Genomic DNA, 21,419 nt, shown 5'->3' with positions numbered 1-21,419 from the left:
GCATGACAAAGAGTGTAGATGGTTTTTAGGGCCTGAGCATGGCCCTTTGTTGTCTGGCAGCAAAGAAGGGACACCAGCCCCTCAACTACAGGAACTGTATTCTGCTGACAATATGATGAGTCCTCAGCTATGAACTCAGTCAAGCTGACACCCTGATTTCTGCTTTTCAGACCCTGAGTACCTAGGTATGTCTTAATCAGTCTTTTGACTTATAAAACTGCCTGATAATAAATAGGTTTTATTTTAACCTGCTAAATTCTGGGTAATTTGTTCCATGTCAGTGGAATATAATCTAAACATGCTGAGAATTCCAGAAAACAAACAGTAAAAAACTGGAGGAAATTTTGGCAATGACTTGGTGCACTCTGGAAGGAGAAGTCCCCCAGCATGGGGCATTATGAAGAGGCAAACCCTGTACGTGAAGGAACACAGGAAAACTTGGTTTATAATAGGATATAATAAAATAGTGCTTGCCTCGCATGTGGGAGGCACTGGGTTCGATCCTCCTCAACATGTAAAATATAAATAAATAAAGTTAAAAAAACCCGAATATGCTCCAAAGGGATTTATTTGACCTTCAGAGATATTTTCAGGTGTAACATCTCTAAATTTGAAGCAATAGGTCTAAGAATTCATCAAAAAAGTATGGTATGTATATTTAGTGCTTCCCACGTTTCCAGACTTTCTGGACACCTTGTAGTGTATTTATTTCCAGCCCCTTAACAGCTGGATCTACTGCTTGAACTTCAGCAGGGTTCCTTAGGGGAAGGAGGTGGTGTCTGCCAGGACCTGGAGCCATCAATTCAGAGAAAAGGACAACTCTTTTGCTGAAATCAATAACTTGTTCAAAGTTTGGCTTATGGAAAGATGAGAAAGAAAGAGACCTAATAAAGTACACTTGGATGAATGTTGCAAAATGGGATGGAATTAACGCCCTAAGGCCTCGGAGGGAAAAAAACCCTACAAGAGTTCTTATCTTCTATAGGAAACAAAAGGCATTTTTAGGAAATGTTGGGATTCTCAAAACAATATGCTGATAAAAAAGAACGTACTGATAGAAAAATTTAAAGTGTCACTTCCCCTTATTGCATTTAAAGAGAAAAACCAAATGGTTAATTCAGTAAATAGAGAAAAATATGTAATAAAATCAGAAATTGAGTATTCATTCTTGATAAAAAGCTAAGGGAGGGCTGTGGCTGTGGCTCAGTGGTAGCGCACTTGCCTGGCATGTGTGGGGCACTGGGTTTGATTCTCAGCACTATGTATTAATAATTAAAAAAAAAAGCTAGGGGGAAGAAACAAAAAGGAACTTCCTTGACTTAATTATGGGCACCAAGTTCGGCAAATTTCAAAAGAGAAACATGAGAAGCATTCCCTTTAAAATCAGGACAGGGCCAGTCTTCCTGCCATCACACTTTTATTCATCATTGTCCAGATATCCTAGCCAGCAAGGAAAAGGGAAAAGGGATGTGAGGTCCATGTAGCCGCAGCAGACAGACAGGACTCCCAGTTTTAAGAGAGATCCTACTTCAAAAGACAGGAAAAAAAAAAAAATTCTGTATCTACCCAAAGAAGGAATCTAACAAAGTGTATTCATGCTATGTAAGGAAAACATTATAAAACTTTATTTAAATTCATTAAATCTCTAAATAATTGAAGAGGCAACTTGTTACATTGTATACGTGTTTGTATATACGTGCACAGAAAGCCTAGGAGTGAAAAAAACAAACTATTGATATGTTACCATCCGACTGTGGGATTATAGATTTCTCTTTTTGAATATTTTAGTATTTTCTAATTTTTACCATAAACTATAAATTGTATTGTTCATATGACATTTAAAATTTATATGAATTGTATCATACTATACACAGCCTTTAAAAATTTAATTAATAGAGAATTTCTTAGAGCAAGTATTTTCTAATTTTTCTACTGTGAATTTATGTTATTTGTATAAATAAATCACTAGAATTTTCCTCTTTTTTCTTCTTTCTTTCTTTTCTTTTCTTTCTTTTTTCTTTTTTTTTTTTTTTTTTTTTGCAGCACTAGGGATCTGATCAACTGAGGGCCTCTGGTTTGCTAGGCAAATGCTCTGCCACTGAGAGCCCTTTTTCTGGTTTTTGTAAGTCACATGTCTTTACCTTCTTCATCAAGGCTGCTAAAACTCTGTCCTTCAGTCAGGAGATCCCGTTTTTCGTCCTTCCACTCCTGGCTAACTGAAGACACAATCTCCTGTGAGGTCGCCTTTAAGGCGGCGATGGAGTTGCACCGTTTCTTAGAAGGGGAGGCTTTCAAAGCTGGGCAGTGAGGGAAGGGAGAGGGAAGGGAGAGACAAGCACAAATGCTTACAAAACCAGATTCACATTTTAAAATTAATATTTTATTATTTGTTAGCATTTTAGTCATTTCAGTGGAAGGTGAGAGCCTTCTTATGTATATTACATCGTATATATTATACATATTATATATTATACATTATATATGGAAAGTCTTATTTCAGATATATTTATAAATATATACAGATATATACATACATATATACAGATATATTTATAAATGTATATTTATAAATATAATAGATATATTAGTAAATTATATGTGTGTGTACACATAAATGGCTTCTTATAAAATTATTTATGTTTTGACCATATCATTTGTCCAAAATGACTTGATTAACCCCAAATATCTTAGAATAAATTAGAGTTGGAATTTATTTCCAGATTTTAAAATAAAGTCTTATTTGAGGTCAACTTCAAATGTTTTATTGCTAAAGAATTACTTTCCTTCAGGACTAAAATGGAGTAAATTATATTCTATGCATGTATGATCATGTCAAAATGAACCCCACTATTATGCATAACTATAATGTACTAACTTTAAAAAAAATTACAGATTCCTGGGTCTCAAAAAAAAAAAAAAAGAATTATTTTTCTTCCTCCAAACAATGTTTTTCTAGGGCTGGGAGCTGGCTGGGTGAGTGGGTAAATGCAGATGGTAAAGTATGAAGAATTCTCATGACCCTGGTTTTATTAACTGGGGACTGGGAATTTCTAAACATGCCAATGTTTAATCTTATACTCATGTTGCTCAATTTAGCCAAGTTACTTCTGGTTGCTTTTTTCCCCCGTTACTTTCCACTGAAATTTCCTACTCTTTGGTTCTTTTCTAGGTCATGGTTATGTGAGATGCGTAATTCACTCCTGATCTTTGTCCATATAGCATTCTCTACCTTCAGAAGGGTGTTGGGAATCATGTCTTGTTTGCTGAGGGCTGTGAGCTGATTAAGCTGTAGTCAGATCATCCCTACTTATATTTACTTCTGCTGTGATCATTCTTCTTGGCTTAATATTGTTAGAAAATTCACTGGAGGAAAATGGAGGAGAGAGAAGTTGAGGCTTCTTTATGTTTCTCCTGAACTTATTTTTGGCAGTGCCTCTCCTCCTTTGGATGCTTGCATAAAGGGGTAAGCTGACAGCAAATGTATTAGTAACTGTGTAACTGCATCCAGCTTTGGAAATCTCAGGGTGCAAGTCACCTGCTTATCTGGGGCCTTCTCATGGGCAGCTTGCAAGATCTTAATTGGAGGAGGATTCTGGGACACACAAGTGAGGGAAGAACAGAGGCCAGTCCTTCTGCTTACAGAGAAGGAAGGGTTGTTTGTTCCTTGAGCAGTGCCTCATCATCATCATAAATAATGTTTGTAGAGGGCTTTAGAGTTTGGAAGCCAACATTCACATTGCATATCTCAAATCATCCATGTGTCTGGAGACGTTGGTCCTTTTTAAGGACCTGAAACTGAGAGTAGAAAGACTTGCTCCAGGTCATGACCCCCAGGTGTCTTTCCTGTTTTCTTCATTTGCCTAATTGCTGGTTCTTTTTCTAGCTCTCTAGCATTCTATATTCTGGTTAAAGTGTGGAGGGGGAAGAAAAGATAAAACTAGAGTTTGTGTTTCTCTGAGAGGAGATTTGAGATGTTTAAAACTGATCAAAATTGATTTTAATGACCACTAAGTTATTAAATAAGTCATGTTTTCCTTAATTTCCCATTTATTCAACAATGGTCACTCCTGTTTTGCAGGTCTGAAGTACTAATCCACACCCGGCTTCTGCCTCAACATTCTATCTGCTAACTTCTATAAATCTTTAATAAACTATGATAAATTCCTGTCTCTCCACATAGCACTTTTAGATTTCTTAGTCATAGGACTTCAGATGTGGTTTGAGGACTGCCTGAGACCCTGAGACCCTCTCAGATGATCTGCAAGGTTAAAACTATTTTCATAAAAACATGAAGGCATTATCTTTTCATTTCATTCTCCCATGCACACAACTTTCTAGACTGCATGACCTGTAACGGCACCACAGGCTGAATTCACAAATATATGTGAGACTCCAACTGTCTTCTACTAAGCCAGACATTAGGGATTTGAGAAAAAGGGAAAATAATGCCACATTTCTCATGAAGTTAGTTGTTTTGGAAAATACAATTATTTGTGACAACAATTTTTTATGTTAAAGTTATTTTACTTTATGTAAAATTGACTTGTTATTATACAATATTTTTTAATGTGACCTAATAAGATTAAAATGTTTAAAAAATTTTTCAATTTAAAGTTTTATATGTGAAATATAGACAGTTATACATAAATAAAAGCTCGGTAATTTTTTTTTAAGAGTAGAAAGTGGCTCTGAGGCCGAAGGGTTTGACAACTGCTCCTCTAGATGCTTGCATATGCTTGCTCTGAGGTCACTGCTAATTCTCTGCACTGACAAACAGCTTCTATCACAGAGCTTTGGCAGCCCTAAGGAAGCATGAGGGAAGAGAGGACAGCCTGGTGACTAGAAGACACTCAGGGAGCCACACTTAGGTGTGTTAGTGCAGCAGCGAGGGCCAAGAGTCTGGAAAGAGAAACAACACTTTGTTCATTAGTGTCACATGCAGTGAGGAGCAGAGAGGACCCGAAGGCAAACTCCTATACCTAGAGAAGGAGTTTTCTTTTATCGTAAATGGTGAATTTCTTCTTAAAGGGGAGAGCTGAGCCTCTCTCAACAGTGAAGGATTTGGATCTTGCTGAAAATCAAACATGTTGATTTAAGTTTGTCTAAACCACATCCGGTGATAGGTGTCCTGTGCCCATTTCCAGCTTAGGTTCTGCCACTTGACCATTTTTTAGTTCATCTATTTATCTGCCCCTCTGGAACCTACCATGCTTATTCTTATGCCTTGGCCTTTGACTCTCTTCTTATGAATTCTGGCTTAAATAGAACTTAGTTTAATATCCTTTTCTTTGTAAATCTCTTTTTTTAGAGAATTGGTCTTATTTTTTTGATCTACTCATAGCATTGTATGCAAAATCTTTATTAGCAATGGCTTTATGGCATTGTAAATCTATTATATGGTTCAGTCCCTAATTCAAAACAATTTTTAAAAGCTTCCTATATTTCAGTGGTTAGAAAACTTCTAGGCATATGATAGGAGCATAAATGTTGGTCGAATGAATGTATTATTGTTCTGAAATCTTAGGACAATTGAGTTTCTAGCAAATAATTAATCTAATCACTATATTCTAGTCAGTAAATAAGTTTTAGCTTGGTGTGGTGGCACATGTCTGTAATCCCAGCAACATGAGGAGGCTGAGGCAAGAGGATCACAAGTCTGAGGCCAGCCTCAGCAATTTAGTGAGGCCCTAAGTAAATTAGCAAGACCCTGTGTCAAAGCTGGGGATGTGGCTCAGTGGTAAAGTGCCCCTGGGTTCAATCCCCAGTACCAAGAAAAAGAAAAAAAAAAAAAAGAAATGTTTTAGCTTTTTAGTCATATTATTTGGGTAGAGAATTTCAGTGAGCATTTAACACATGGTGACCATTATTTCTATTTCTAGGAAATACAGAATTTTATAGACATTATTACATTGGCAGCATGACTTAATTCTGAGTTGGGATGAATGGATTTAAGAAATTAAAAAAACTAACTTGATAAAGAAACTTGAAGACCAGGTACTAATTTCTTAGAGGTGGTGGCAGGATCTTTACTTACAAAGAAAGTTTGCCTTTAGGTCTTAAGGGCTGTAGAACAATCATAGTAGAGGAAACATCTTAAAGTTGAGATTTAAAATGTCAACTTTAGGGGCTGGGGATGTGGCTCAGGCGGTAGTGCGCTCGCCTGGCATGCGTGTGGCCCGGGTTCGATCCTCAGCACCACATACCAACAAAGATGTTGTGTCTGCCAATAACTAAAAAAATAAAGAAATATTTAAAAAAAAATACACAGCCAGTGTAATTCCACATCATGTACAACCACAAGAATGGGAAGTTATACTCCACGGATGTATGATGTGTCAAAATACATTCTACTGCCATATATAACTAAAAAGAACAAATTTTAAAAAAAAAGAAAAAAAAGAAAGTGTCAACTTTCTCATTAAATTGCTACCTTTTGAAATGGTCATTCATTGCATTATTCATCAAACAACGATTGAGTCCCTACTATGTGCCCAGAAATGTGCTAGGTGGTGCTGGGGACGTTTAAGTGAACCAAACACAGTATCTCTAAGAGACTTAAAGTCTACTGGGGGATGTAGCCCAGTGGTAGAGCACTTGCCTAGTATGTGAAAGGCCCTGGGTTCAATTCCTAGCACCAGGGGGGAAAAAGCCTAGTGAGGGAAACAAATAGCTCATTATAGCCCAAAATGACAGAGTGGTAAGTCTGGTCGGGAAGCACCAGCTGAGCTGGGACTTGAAGAGAGACTATGGGGAGGATGGAGAGAGTGCTGAAAGCACAGGGTGTGGAATGAGGAGGAGAGAAGCTCCAGGGGAGGGAAAGAGGGACCAAGTTAAGGACTTTGTACTCTAGGGAATCCATGGAGCCCCTCCCCCCATTTATTATTGTTTTTAGAATGAAGGGGATTTAACAGGTAATTAGGAAGAGCAGATTTATAGTTTAAATGGATTCCTCTGGCTACAGAGTGGGGAGATGAGATTAAATGGGGCATGACCTGAGGCAAACAGACTTGTGTGAGGGCCACAAGTTTACTTTATGAATTTGAACAAACTTTTCTCCAAACAAGAGGTAAATCACTAGTAAGTACATAGCAAGATGTTCAACGTCATTAGTCATTGGAGAACTGCAAATCAAAATCACAGTGAGATACTACTTTATACCCCCTAGGATCGCTGTAACAACAACAACAAAAAGACAATTACATATGTTGATGAGAATGCACAGAAACATATATTGCCGGTGGAATTGTAAAATGGGGCAGCTGCTTTGGAAAAGAGTTAGGTAGCTCCTGAGAATTTTAAACAGAGTTGTCATCTGACCCAGCAATTCACTTCTAGGTATACACATGAAAGTAATGTGATATACATCCACACAAAACCTTGTACATGAATGTTCACAGCAGCATTACTCATTCCAGCTGAAAAATGAAAACAAGCCAAATATCCATCCACCGAGCACAGAAAAAATGTGGGATCTCTGTATAATGAAATATTATTCAGCAATAAGAAGAATAAAAGACTGGTACATGCTACAACACGGATTGACCTTGATGGATACATGCTATAACATGGATAAAGTCAAACACAAAAGGCCACATACTGAATGACTGACATGAAACATCCAGAGCTGGTAACACCATAGAGACAGAGTAAATGAGTAACTGCCAGGGGCTGCAAAGAGGAGCCACAGAGTGGTTGCTAATGGCTATGGAGTTTCTGCTGGGGGTAACAAAATTGTGGTGAGGATTGTGCAACTTAGCATACTAAGAACCACAGAATTGCACACTTTAGAGGGTGAATTTTGTGGCTTGTGAATTACATCTCAACAAAAACTGTTTATAAAAATAGACTATTACATCAAAATGGAAAAAATAGTCAATAGATTTACTACTTAACAAGAAAAACACTTGCTACATTAAAAACACAATAAATTCCTTAGCACTTTCAGACAACAATAAGACATGATGAACCATGCAGACTGGGAAAAATTTTAACACATGCTATGTTTTCTAGAACTGAATAAGCCATTGCTTATACCATTAATTTGTATGCTATTCAGAAAAAAAAAAAAAACAAAAACAAAAAAAAAAACCACCAAAAAACACTTTCCAAGGCAGGAGACTCATGCAAACAGCCTCCCTGAGGCGGGGACATTAAAGGGCCACCTCCTCTACAAACCTACTGGGGGCTGCAAGGGAACTCATGGTTTCCAGTCTTGGCACAGGTAAGCAGGGTGAAAATTCTTCCTTAAACATTTGAACCACAAACTGATACTCACACAAGCTTGCAGTCTGAATAAACACTACTTTATGGCCCATTTTTAGGCCAAAAAAACCTTAGGCAGAGAATTTAATTTATAGTGGTCTCAATTTGACAGTGATTTTAAGATACCATTGAGACAGTTGAATGTACAAAAAAAGTTTTCCTTAGAATAATAAGTTAAAAAGGAGTTATATCTTTAATATGTAGAGTTCATATAAATCATCTGGAAAAATAATAAACACTCAATAGAAATGGTCAAATGTTATAAAGCTCAATTCTCAAAGGAATTATAAATGGCTAATAAAAATGACTAATGGTTGAACCTTACCCATACTCAAGATATGCAAAATGAAACAATCAGATAACATTTTTTACTTATCAGAGTAGCATAATTTAAAAAGCATAATGCTGGCTGAGAGCTGGTAAAACACAGACTTGTGGGAACCTTTAGTGGCACAATCTCTCTGTACAGTTAAATGCATTTTAATACCATTATCCCTTTTTGGAATCTATCCCAAATAAATAATCCCTAATTTGGATCCAGAATTTGTCTGAAACTATGTTTTAAAAAAATATTAGTTAGAAATAAAAAAAAGAAACTATAAAATGCTTTATACTCAAAGAATGCTTAGCTAGATTATAGCACATCTATATAATTTTAATGTTGCATTGCAATTTTAAATGATGTTTTTGTAGAACACTCAAGGATATGGAAAAGTATTCATGCTATAATGTGAAAAACAGAAGACATAAAAATTGTATACCATTATGTTACCAGTATTTATTTATTGTTTTGTGGTGCTGGCTGGAATTTGAACTCTTGCAATTGCTAAGTATGCTCTCAGTTACTGAGCTACCCACCAGTTTTATATAAATACATAAAGTACAGAAATAAAAATTGGTAAGCCCCAATTACCGCCCACCTCCACCAAGAAAAAAAAAAAAAAAAAGACTGGTAAGAAGAACATCAAAATATTAGAACTGGGTATCCCTGGGTCACTGGATTTTAAGTAATTATCAATGTTTTCTTTGCATCTTTCAAACTCCAATATTATAAGAAAAAATGTCTTATATGAATATAAAACATGAATATTCTACTCTTTCTATTTTTTTGGTGAGTGACTAAATTATCATGTTCTGGGTTATAAAAGTGGACCACAGAATGGCTAAATTATAAAATAACAATGCATGCATTACAGGGTTATTTTCTTCTATCACATAGTTAAAAACTTACTACATAATACTACATATATACTGTAGAAAATTTAATAAACACCAATAAGAAAGAAAACAAGGTCCCACATAATTTTCAACTCAAAATAACCATTATTAGCTTTGAGTTTAGTTTGATTTTTTTTAATCCAAGGTTTAAAGTTAGAATACTGATGTATGATTTTCCCTATTTTAAAAATATAGTTGTTTACATATATAGGTGTTTTCCCTTGAACACTGCCTTTCTCATAAATTTTTGGAATGTGTGTTTTCATTTTCATTTGTTTCAGTTTTCTAATTTCCCTGTGATTTCTTCTTTAACCTATTGATATTTTCAGAGCGTGTTATTCAATTTCCACATTTGTAAGTTTTCCAGTTTTTGTTCTTTATTGATTAATTCCACTGTGATTAGAAAAGATACTATGCATAACTTTGATCTTTTTTAATTGATTAAAATTTATTTTCTGGTCTCACATTTACTCTATATCCTGGAGAATACTGTATGAGAATAACTACTGTTAATGGTTTCATATATTTCATTAGAATTCTGTTGTACATTTAAGGTATACAGACCAATAACTACATATATGTGAATAAATCAATATTTAAAGGACTAAATATACCTTTAATAGGTCATTTTTATTGGTTACATACTATTTCATGATTTGACTATATCATAATATTCTTAACCAATATATTTTATGACTGGACATAAATATAACTTCTAATTTTCTTCACCAGAAAATAGGACTAATAATTATGGCATCAATAAATAACTGATTGGGATAATTAATCACACTAAGTGTTTACCACTATAGGGGAAAAAAATGTTCTAACTCTTCTAATAAAAATCGTGCATGGTCCAAGATCAAGGAGCTGGCAAGCTTGGTGTTTGTGAAAGCCTATTCTTCAGAGAAGGCACCTTTGAGGTGTGTTCACATGACAGAAGAGACAGAAGTGGAAACAGAAGCTAAGCTAGTTCCCATCTGCTTTTTTATAAGTCATTAATTCATTCATGAGGAAATCTATTCATGGCAGAGTCTATCTTGGATATATAATTGTTCTATGTCAAGTAAGATCAACATGAGGGATGTGGAAGTTTGGTTTATTAAATAGTAATTTTACAAAAAAATTCTGGCATGGATACATGTTGAAGTCAGCAACTAAATGCTACAAGTAAGACATTTTCATAAGAATCTTACCTTGAATTTTCTTGAAAACTCTGGAATTCATAAACTTTAGAAATCTATCTGCATAAAAACTTGGTCTATGAACTGAAACGGTGTCCTGAAAAGACAAAACAAGGATCAAAGGTTTACCTCTCAGGGAATTCATCCCAAGGCAGAGGAAAGATTTTTGCAAGTGTTTCTGTCAGCTGAGGTCTTTTATCAACAGTGGTCAAGAGCTAGAGAACAGTGTTCTGTATCCTGCAGGGCTGTGGGCTGTTGGGGAGGACCCAGACTCAATAAGAACAAAGATTCTAGAGTGAATAGAGCACTAAGGGAGACAGACAGAAGACTCTGCTACCCAAATTGGAATAGTTGATCTTTATTCATAACATTGTGTCCCTGGAGGTGCTTTCAAACCCTTTTCTTATAGATAACTAGTGCTTCCAGTGCCACTGAGAATGAAGGGTATTCATTCAGTCATGAACAAAAACTGGGGACATAAGCAAAGCACACTGATATAAGAGTGACATTTGAATTAAGAAAGTGTTCTGGTGTCATCTCCAAGTAGCCGGGTGAGTAGACCCAGGAGGATGCACAGGAGACATGGTTGACCGGTACTGCACTGAATTACCTACCAACACACAGAGCTGACCTGCACGGCCAACTTAGTTCTCTCATGCTTGACAGGAGTCTTTAGGACTGAAGGGCCATTTATTTACAAATCCAGGAAAGGGAATGAATGAAGGGCTGATTCTCTATGTTCAATCAGCAATCATTTATTGACCATTCAAGTTGTACATTTCTAGAAATGGCAAGTTTATTTATATGTATGATGTTCCACTTTGAATCCAGGTTATGGATTCTAATAGGGAAAATTTCTAAGAATTTAAGCTTAGATACTACAAAATGCCTGCAGTGGGCTGGGAGAAAAAACACACTTGACCAGAAATCAGGAGAGCTGATTCTGGTATAAGTTCTAACTTTAAAAGGTTGTGTGAAAAGCTGGGTATGGTGGCGCATGCCTATAGTCCCAGTGGCTTGGGAGGCTGAGGCAGGAGGATTGCAAGTTCAAAGCCAGCCTCAGAAAGGCCCTAAGCAACTTATCAAGACCCTATCTTAAAATAAAAATAAAATGGGCTAGGGATGTAGGTCAGTGGTTAAGCACCCTGGGTTCAATTCCCTTCCTGCCCCCACCCCAAAAGGCTGTGTGATATTGGGATCAGCCAGGCTCATAGTGTGTTATGTGAGCGGTACATGGGCTTTCAGCCAGGATAATCTGTAGTTCTGTAATTAGCACGTTATGAAAGACACAGTATGCTAGACCCATCTTCACCAAATTACAACAGCCCTCCAGGCTCTCAGCAAGGCAGGAATGTGACAGGCACTCTTCCCAGATCCTGGCAGCTGTTGTCTGAAGTAGGATGCAATGATACCTATAGATACCTGAGACTTTGCCTTTAAAGGAGTTCCACTAGTGCTTTCTTTGATATGAAGAAACACTGTCTAAATAAGAGCCATATTTGTGAATAAACAAAAACAAGCCTTGAATATTATGTATAATTTCACAAATACATAATCAGCAGAGATTTTCTTAAAAAAATAAACTACAATCAGAAGGTACGTTTTAAATGGACTAAGGTAGGGGTCTCTTAGAAGCTTCTGGCCGATGCAGGACAAGGTCATTGAGATGAGAAATCTCACTTGTGGTTACTAAACAGGTAACCACACTTGTCTCAGAAAACAGCAGAGGAATAACCCAGGGGGAATTTCTCTCTCTCTCTCCCTTCTATGTTCAAGGTGATGTAGTCCCCACCTTTCTCATTTGAAGGAGAATTCAAATTACCCCTGCCCTTTTCATAGGAGGAATCTTTGATCTGATAAAGCTTGGGTTAATTCTTAGAAACAAATTTGTGAGCCTGAAGTTTAAAAGTGCATTCTGATATAGGGCAGTCCTTAGCCTGTGGACAAAATGCAGATCTCTCATGCTGAAAGGTTATTAACAGTCTTCCACAGAACTGAAAAATGTGTGTTCTTCTCCAGAAAGGAAAAGAACAGCATCCATAATTTATCTTCTTTCAAAGTAAAGCGTCTGCTAGCATCTTAAAAGGAAATGTGTGACTAAATCTTTGACCAATATATTCTTCGGATGTGACATATCAAGTTATTAACTGAGAGAGGCTTAGGGCCAATAAATGGTCTGTTAGCAGCAGAAAGTTCAAATCTAATGTCTAGATGTGTCTCTGTGGCTGTGTGTGTGTGCACGCGTGTGCATGTGCAGTGCCCATAAGAGAGAGAGAGAGAGAGCCAGAGAGAGAGGAAAACTACTTGCTCTTTGATATTTAAATTTTTCTTTAATTACATTAAGACTTAACTCTTGGGTTGAGGATGCTGCTCAGTGGTTAAGCACCCCTGGGTTTAATCTCTGGCACCAAAACAAAACAAAACAAAAAAACCCATAACACTTGTGACATCTTCCTATCAGTCAGCATGTATATAAAATATGTAAATCCATAACACATATAAATCCGCACCACCTTAAACATTTTCACTTCCTGTGTCCTTATTAAGTGTTTGGCTTCTGGCTGAATACGCACACGGATTATTTTATTTCATCCTCATAGCAGGCCAGTACTACCATAATTGCTCTGTTATGATGAGAAACCAAGGAGAGGCCAAATCACAAGCAGTGATCATTCAAGTGGTGATGGCAGAGTTCAAGTCTAGGGGTGTCCACCATCAAATTCAGGGATCAAGATACTCATGGTCTGGTCTCCTGAGAATCTTATTTCAACAGCCCTACTATTCTCAGTGTCTTTTTGAAAAGAGATTTTTGCCCTCCTTATCTCATAATTGGGAGCTTTGCATTTCCCACAGAAACAGCTATCATTTTGTTCTTGGCCTCTACTAAGCCACTAGGCTGGATGTCATCTATATGAATAGCTATTTGAATTTATGTGGTCTTTGTTTTTAGTGTGGACCAATCTATTAGTCTAAGACTCTGAGTTTATAACGACCTTTGCTCCTCACCTCTTAACACGCAATGTCACAGTTTCCTAAACACATGTAGAAGTTTCTGAGGAACTAAAAATATATACAGTTTAACAAGGAACATCAGTTACTTACACCATCATAAACAAGAGCTTTCCAGGAGTGTTCTAACTTCTTCATTAACCTACATGTAAACAGATAGAAAAATAACCATGAAAATGCAGAATCACTCATATCTGATGAATTTTCAAAAACATTTTGGATGACTTGAAAATAATAAAAGACCACTTCCCAAAATGTCTCACCTGTATGATTGTAGAATGTCAATAATGCCCATAAATAAAAATAGTTTTTCTCCCTTATGGCTTTTAGCTGGAATGCCTCCCATTCTGTTGATAGAACAAAAGAGAAAATATTTTATTGAATTAAAAATATTTATAATAAATAGATTGAAAATAAATATCTTTAAAGAATTCTTTATCATTATATATACATACATATATATATATACGTATATCATATATATATATATATATATATATATATATATATATATATTTTTTTTTTTTTTTTTTTTTTTTTTTTTCATCCAGTTAAAGGTCTTCCTGGCAATCCAGAATGATGTACTTTCCCACAATGGAGAAACATCATAGCTGTCAGCTCTGAAAAGTTGGATGAGAAGAATCCAATTTAAAAATTATTTCTATTTTAAAAGCGTGGCCAAGAATTCTTAGAACATAATAAATATTATTTTTAAAAAATGCAATGCTCTTTTTCTGATCAAAAAAAATGTTTATTGTTGAGATTAAAAAATAGAAGGCGCTAGAGTTGTGGTTCAAGGGTAGAGTGTTTGCCTAGCATGTGTAAGGCACTGGGTTTGATTCTCAGCACAACATGTAAATAAATGGATAAAATAAAGGTCTATCAACATCAAAAAAATTAAAAACCCATAAAACATAGAAAAGAATATAGAAAATATATTAAAAATCCACTCATAGAGTGAAGAGATAATTATTAATATTTGGTATACTTTACAAGTATGTTTATTAATCTATAAAGGGGATTATTTAATTTATCATGTTTTATAATCTGACTTTTTCACTTACTAAATGATAAACACTTCTTTCTTTCTTTTTTTTTTTGGTACGGAGAACTGAACTTGACCACTGAGCCACATTCCCAGCCCTATTTTGTATTTTATTTAGAGACAGGGTTTCACTGAGTTGCTTAGCACCTCACTGTTGCTGAGGCTGGCTTTGAACTCACAATTCTCCTATTTCAGCCTCCAAAGCTGCACCTGGCTGATGAGCATTTCTTTACATTCAATGTACTGTGATTTTTAATAGCATGCAGTGTTTCACCATATGGATATAGGGTAATTTAACTGATGATTGAACATTTAGATATAATCACAAGCAAAGATTACAACTAATTTCTTTTATAAAAGTAAAATACGTCTATGGTTTAGATATTGTTGGAGAATTCTAGAAATCAGGCCATTATAACTTCAGAAAATGATTTTTTTCAGTCTCCTTGCTTAGCTAATACATGCATCTGATACAGTTAACCACTTCAATAATTATTTTGGTTGTAATTGCTTCCATTGTCAATATGCACTTTACACATGCGAATGAATCCTGCAGTTACCATCACATCTGTCAGGGTGTAGGACTAGATCAACAGAATCCCCTCAGGCAGATAAAGAGAGCTCTGAATTGTGAACACCATTCTTATCTTGTATTTGCTTAAATATATGTGTATTTCAATCCAAAGTTTATTCTTCCCTCTTATGGTTGATACTTTGAATATGTAGTAAATGGGAGCAGAAACATTTTTGACCATTTTTTGGAAAATGCAGACATCTGAAAAAAGAAATTTGTGGGTGAAAGAACAACAACAACCAGGACACTGCCACTTGTCTAGTTATCCTTTGATGAAGAGAAATGAAGGCTGGTTGGATGGATGTTAGTGCCAAGTAGGAATCCATTCTCAAAATGCCATCTATTTCCATGTACCAGGTGTTAAGTGCTTCAGTGCTGAGGGGGGATGTGACTACTTGTAATTACCCAGTGGCAGGGCTGTCACAATCAGGGTGGGCATGTGATTGCACTTACGTGTCTGGGTTCTCTGCGATGATCCCATCTCCAGATTTCCCTGGACCTTGGATGGATTCCATGGCTGTTGAATAGAGAACTTTCTGCATCCCAGGCCGCTTTGGATCAGGCACATTTTGTGAGTTCTCCTCCTCTTTGTCTTTAAGGGAATGGTCCAAGATGTGGATTCCCAGCAAAAGGCTGTAGTCCATGATCTTGAAGCTTTCCAGCACCTGAAGAAGAAAAAGACCCAAAAAGCCAGTTAACCCAAATGGCTTATAAGCCTCATCTGCATGGAATCAGACAGCTCTAAATATGTAGATGCACTGCTCTTGCATCCCTCCCATGGAGTGGCTGATGGAGGAAAAAAAATCCCAATACAAACACTTGAGGTTATTATTAGGCCACACGCAGAAAGGACTGGTACAGTGGCTGCAAGATGAAATTTTTATGCAAATCTAAAGCAAGCACATCTTTTCTTAAACCTCCGTGAATGTTTTTTATTATCAGCATTTACTGAAAAGTTTCCATGCACCAGATGCTAAGTGCTTCACTTGCATTCAATCCTCATAACCACATTATGATTTGGGTACTATTATTGGCTTTATTCTAGAGACCAAAAAAATAGAAAAATAAAGCAATTTGCTCCATAACACACAGCATGTGACAGAGACCTAAGTGGTCAACTCCAGCATTCACACTCTTAATAAGCTCTAGAGCAGAGAAACAGACAGCCAATTGTCTCTACAAGCTTGTAACTTCCTCAGCATGAAGACTCAGCTGGAATGTGTGGTTGCTTGGATTCTGTTCTCAAAAATCTAACTCTTGCTAAGTTTATTGGTTTCCTTTTCAAAGCCTGTATCTCAAGGTTGCTAGTTTCCTGTAGTCAGTCTTTTAAAAATATATGGTCTCAACAAAGAATAGGACTTCATGCTTAATTATCCAAACAGCAGAGAGTGGGAAGGTGAAGAAATTAAAAATAATTGAATGTATCTAGAAAAAAAAAAAAGAGCAATGCTCTGAAAGAAAAATGACAGGTGACATGGACTAGATAAGAGTCCTTCAAAATGGTTTCAGATTTCAGGGGACTTTGACACTGGGAACCCTTCCTAGGTAGAGAAAGAATGTTCAGAAAAGTGTTTGAATATTGGGTGTTTTCCTCTATAAATTTTTTCCTACTACTTTGTATATAATTCTCCCCTACAATGAACTCTTTTTTTTTCTTTTTATCCCAGCCCTTTTTATTTTTAATTTTGAGACAAGGTCTTACTAAGTTGCTGAGGCTGACCTTGAACTGCCTCAGTCTCATGAGTTGCTGGGATTACAGGCGTGCTCCACGGTGCCTGGCCAGCTTCTCATTCTTCTTAAACTCAACTGGTTTTGGTCAGATACTCATGATATATTAGAGAAGGGATAAGGTCTAGGGACTCAAAGACCTATCAATGTCACTTCATGGATTGTATCTGACAAAGACTTTGTGTAATATATATGTACACAGTCTTCAAAAGATGATTTTCCTTGGGTAGGCATCTTAGCCATTAATGAGGACACCTGAGAGGGGGCTGTGAGTGTTCAATACCATGGAATGGTCCCCCTTCATCTTTCAAATTACTAAGTCTGTACTTTCAGAAAGGAGGCAGAAAAGAGGAGATGAGAATAGAATCTCATTATTTTAGAAGTTTGAGACATGGAATTTTCTAACCCAAGAGATCTGACAGTGGTCTGATAGTGATGTAGAAGCAGCCTCCCTAACCTAAGAAGTGCAGTCAGGATTGGAGGAGGAAGGAGGAGTGACAGGTAATACTTCTGACTATTGACCCAATGCCTAAGGATCAGTCAGTCTCCATGGCGGGGTCTTGCCCTGTTAGAAGCAGCAAGACCATGGAAAACAAGACTGTTTAGTATCAAGCGTGCAGGGACACAGCCTCTTACCAGTGTTATTTTGGCCAATTTTGATTTCTCTAAAATTTCTGGATTTGTGGTTACCCATAGTATCGCCTGGATGTTCAACAGGAAATGACAGGCCTTCAACCCTGCAATTCTGGTCAATGACTCTAAAATGACTGCCTTATAATCTTTATGGAGAACATTCCTGGTTTCATCTGGTAAAGACTCAACCATGTTCTCTGCATAGCCCACAAGTACTCATTTGTAAATGATTCCTCCAAAGTAGTGAACTGGCCTCAAAAACAAATTCTAATTAGACTGTAACAACACTGTGGATGTTCCTAACAGGCACCTGGAATCATTTCCTCTAGCTAGGAGTGGTGAAGACTGAAAAACAATCCTGACATCATCTTGTTTATTTCATTTTTCTCTGCAAAGTATCTGCAAATTAATTCTACTTGTTAAAAGGCCTTCTTTATAAGACATTTTTCTTATATTTATTTAACGTAAACTGGTTTGGAGTTGCAGTCCCATTTACTGTCCTTAGGTCAATTTTATAAGTGATAAGAAGTCAGGCTGTGGTCCAACTATAACTATAGCATAGAGTAAAAAATGATCCTGATCCTTTAAGCTGTCAAATACTTTTCCAGGTTGGTTGGTTTGTTGTGCGGTGCTGGGGACTAAACCCAAGGCTTCATACGGGCTAGGCAAGCACTCTACCACTGAGCTACCTCCAGCACTTTTTATTTTGAGAGAGGGTTTCACTAAATTGCCCAGACTGGCCTGGAACTTGGGATCCTCCAGCCTCAGTTTCCCAAGTAGCTGGATCATAGGTGTGTATCACTGCACCTGGCTCTGGGTTTATTATTATTATTTTTTAAAAGAATAACCTTCATAGGGAGAAGAACAGTAGTTACCAGGGTCTGCGAAGGATGTGAAGGAGAGGTTATGGAGACAGGATGGATAATGGACACAGGAGGAAGAACTTCTAATATTCTATAGATGAGTAAAAGAACTAACTCTGTTTGACAACAATTAATTATATGTTTCAAAATATCTAGTGGAGAGGATTATGAATGCTCCAAACAGAGAAATGATAAATGTCTGAGAAAGATATTATATACCCTGATGTGATCATTATACATGAATCAAAATAAAACAATATACTCCATAAATATGTACAACTACTATAGCCAATTAAAAATAAAAAGTACATTTTAAAAATCTTTAAGAGAAACTTAGAAAAGGCTGTAAAAAGAGATTCATTTCCTCTTTACTCTTATATTGGATTGTTAGCATCCTGGAAGGTAACTGAATTGTTCTTAGGAGGACAAGGTTCCTCCTTTCAGAGTGGAAGAAATTCTATTCCCATTATGTGAAAAGTTAATCATAAATCTTAGGTGTTTGGTTAGGCAAAAATCACCAGCCACAAAAAATGTCAGGAAACAAAAAGACATATATATATATATATATATATATATATATATATATATATATATATACACACACACACACACACACACACACACACATATATTTTAAATCAAAATTTAAAACTTCTGTAATGGAAAATTCTGGGAGTAGATTTTTAATTATGTGTTTTAAAGTTTTGCATCAGTTAGGAACAAAATAGTTCCATTATTCATATCCTCCCAGTTCTTTAATTAAAGGAATTAATAAATCTGCCAAAAACTTAACATGCATAAACTGCAAGAGTGAGCAACATTTGGTGACACAGCAGACGATCCAGTTCGTCACTTGGGTGCACATTTATTTCCAGAATGTCTGCCTGACCTCACAGCAGCTGGTAGATTCTGTACCTGTGCATTTGCCATTCAAAATGTAAGTTACAATGCAAACACAGGTGCCTTTCCATCTAGCTTGGGCACTTCTTTACCTTCTCACTTATAAAGTAAAATATCAGAGATCATTCCCACAGCTACATAAAACTGGAAGCAAGTTGGAATACTGCAGTGCTTTTTATTGTCAAGGTCAGAGAGATTTCTTTCTCTCTCAAGGACTATTTTAAGTCAATAATATCATTGAAAGACTGAGTGTAAGAGATGATGACTCCTGAATGAGGTGGGAGCAGCAGGGAGTCAGAGGGAGAGGTGGATACATTTGGGAATCTTTCAGAAGTAAATTCCAACTACCATCTTTCTAGAGACAATTCCTAAATTGCAATCTTTGGTTTGATCTCATCCCTAGCTGCACCCCAGTGGTCTTCTGGATATCCCTAATCTTCCACCCAGGGTCACATTGGGACCTTATTTTGCCCTGAAGCAGTTCTTTCTCTTCATTTCCCTTTTTCATCACTCTAATGTAGATTTCAGATTCCTCTTCCTTTAATTAAGTTGTCCAGTCTTGCAACTTTTATTATCAAAACATTCCTTCTGTGTAATGACTCATTTTCAACTTCCCTTTCAGATCCATCTTGACCCCCTTGCTTTACCAGGTTCACAACAACCCCCCTACTTAAAGCTTGTCATTTCTTGTGCCAATGCCTCAGTTTGGCCCTGAAGGTCCTTGCTACTATGGCCCCTACCAACATCTCTTTGTTTACTGCCATCCCAGAGATACTTCCCCCTCTAGTCAAACTGAAATTCTTTAATTATCCCTAAATGTGCTCTGAAGATGCAAGCCCTGATATTTTGCTCATGCTATTTCTTCAGGAAGGTTCTTACTATCTTTCTAATTCCCACTGTTTTTTTCCTTTTAGAGCCTAACTTAGCTTACCTAAATGTCAACAACTTGTTGGGAATATGTCTTCCCTCAGAAAACCCAACCACGTGATCATAATCAGTTCCTCCATGATTTAAGAATCTACCTAGGTTTTATCTGTTATTTTTTTTTCCGATATGCACAAAACTGCTTGACTCACCAAAGGCTAGTTTTACACTGCGTTTCCTGCTGTGTGCTCTGAACATAGTAGGGATGCACATTTGCTATGTTGCTTTCCATATGTATTGGGCAAGTAAGTAAAAATCAAAGTATTCTGCAGCAAAGAAGTTCTAACACTACATTTCTTCTGTCTTAAATATAAGAACTTGATACTTGTGCCCACTTCGGCAGCACATATACTAAAAAGTGGAACGATACAGAGAAGATTAGCATGGCCCCTGCGCAAGGATGTCACGCAAATTCGTGAAGCGTTCCATATTTTTAAAGCCCAGGACTGGATGGGTATACAGCAGAGTTTTACAAAACCTTTAAAGAGGAACTAATACCAATACTTTTCAAGCTATTTCAGGAAATGGAAAAAGAGGGAGAACTTCCAGATTCATTCTACGAGGCCAACATCACCCTGATTCCTAAACCAGACAAAGACACTTCAAAGAAAGAAAACTACAGACCAATATCTCTAATGAACCTAGATGCAAAAATCCTCAATAAAATTCTGGCGAATCGGATTAAAAAACATATCAAAAAAATTGCGCACCATGATCAAGTAGGATTCATCCCTGGGATGCAAGGCTGGTTCAATATACGGAAATCAATAAATGTTATTCACCACATCAATAGACTTAAAAATAAGAACCATATGATCATCTCGATAGATGCAGAAAAAGCATTCGACAAAGTACAGCATCCCTTTATGTTCAAAACTCTAGAAAAACTAGGGATAACAGGAACTTACCTCAACATTGTAAAAGCAATCTATGCTAAGCCTCAGGCTAGCATCATTCTGAATGGAGAAAAATTGAAGGCATTCCCTCTAAAATCTGGAACAAGACAGGGATGCCCTCTCTCACCACTTCTGTTCAACATAGTTCTCGAAACACTGGCCAGAGCAATTAGACAGACAAAAGAA

The 21,419-nt window shown here is 36.6% G+C and overlaps 1 protein-coding gene and 1 non-coding gene across 2 annotated transcripts in view; one reads left to right on the top strand and one right to left on the bottom strand.

Annotated features, from left to right (window-relative positions):
* Positions 1 to 21,419, bottom strand: part of Pip5k1b (phosphatidylinositol-4-phosphate 5-kinase type 1 beta) — a 285,854-nt gene that overhangs the window by 66,726 nt on the left and 197,709 nt on the right. Inside the window, exons 8-12 of the mRNA XM_076843452.2 lie at positions 15,743 to 15,954; positions 13,934 to 14,017; positions 13,764 to 13,812; positions 10,674 to 10,758; positions 2,142 to 2,297 (exon numbers count right to left, since the gene is read on the bottom strand). Coding sequence (XP_076699567.2) covers positions 2,142 to 2,297; positions 10,674 to 10,758; positions 13,764 to 13,812; positions 13,934 to 14,017; positions 15,743 to 15,954 — 586 coding nt within the window. The remainder of the gene's footprint in view (positions 1 to 2,141; positions 2,298 to 10,673; positions 10,759 to 13,763; positions 13,813 to 13,933; positions 14,018 to 15,742; positions 15,955 to 21,419) is intronic.
* LOC143393339 (U6 spliceosomal RNA) lies at positions 20,665 to 20,772 on the top strand. Its single transcript, XR_013090626.2, has one exon. It is a non-coding gene; the product is annotated as a U6 spliceosomal RNA (small nuclear RNA).

Source organism: Callospermophilus lateralis, chromosome 2, assembly GCF_048772815.1.
Source record: "Callospermophilus lateralis isolate mCalLat2 chromosome 2, mCalLat2.hap1, whole genome shotgun sequence".
In the NCBI taxonomy this organism is placed as follows: Eukaryota; Metazoa; Chordata; class Mammalia; order Rodentia; family Sciuridae; genus Callospermophilus; species Callospermophilus lateralis.
Note: the sequence above shows the minus strand (reverse complement) of the source record. Positions and strands in the feature narration are given on the sequence as shown.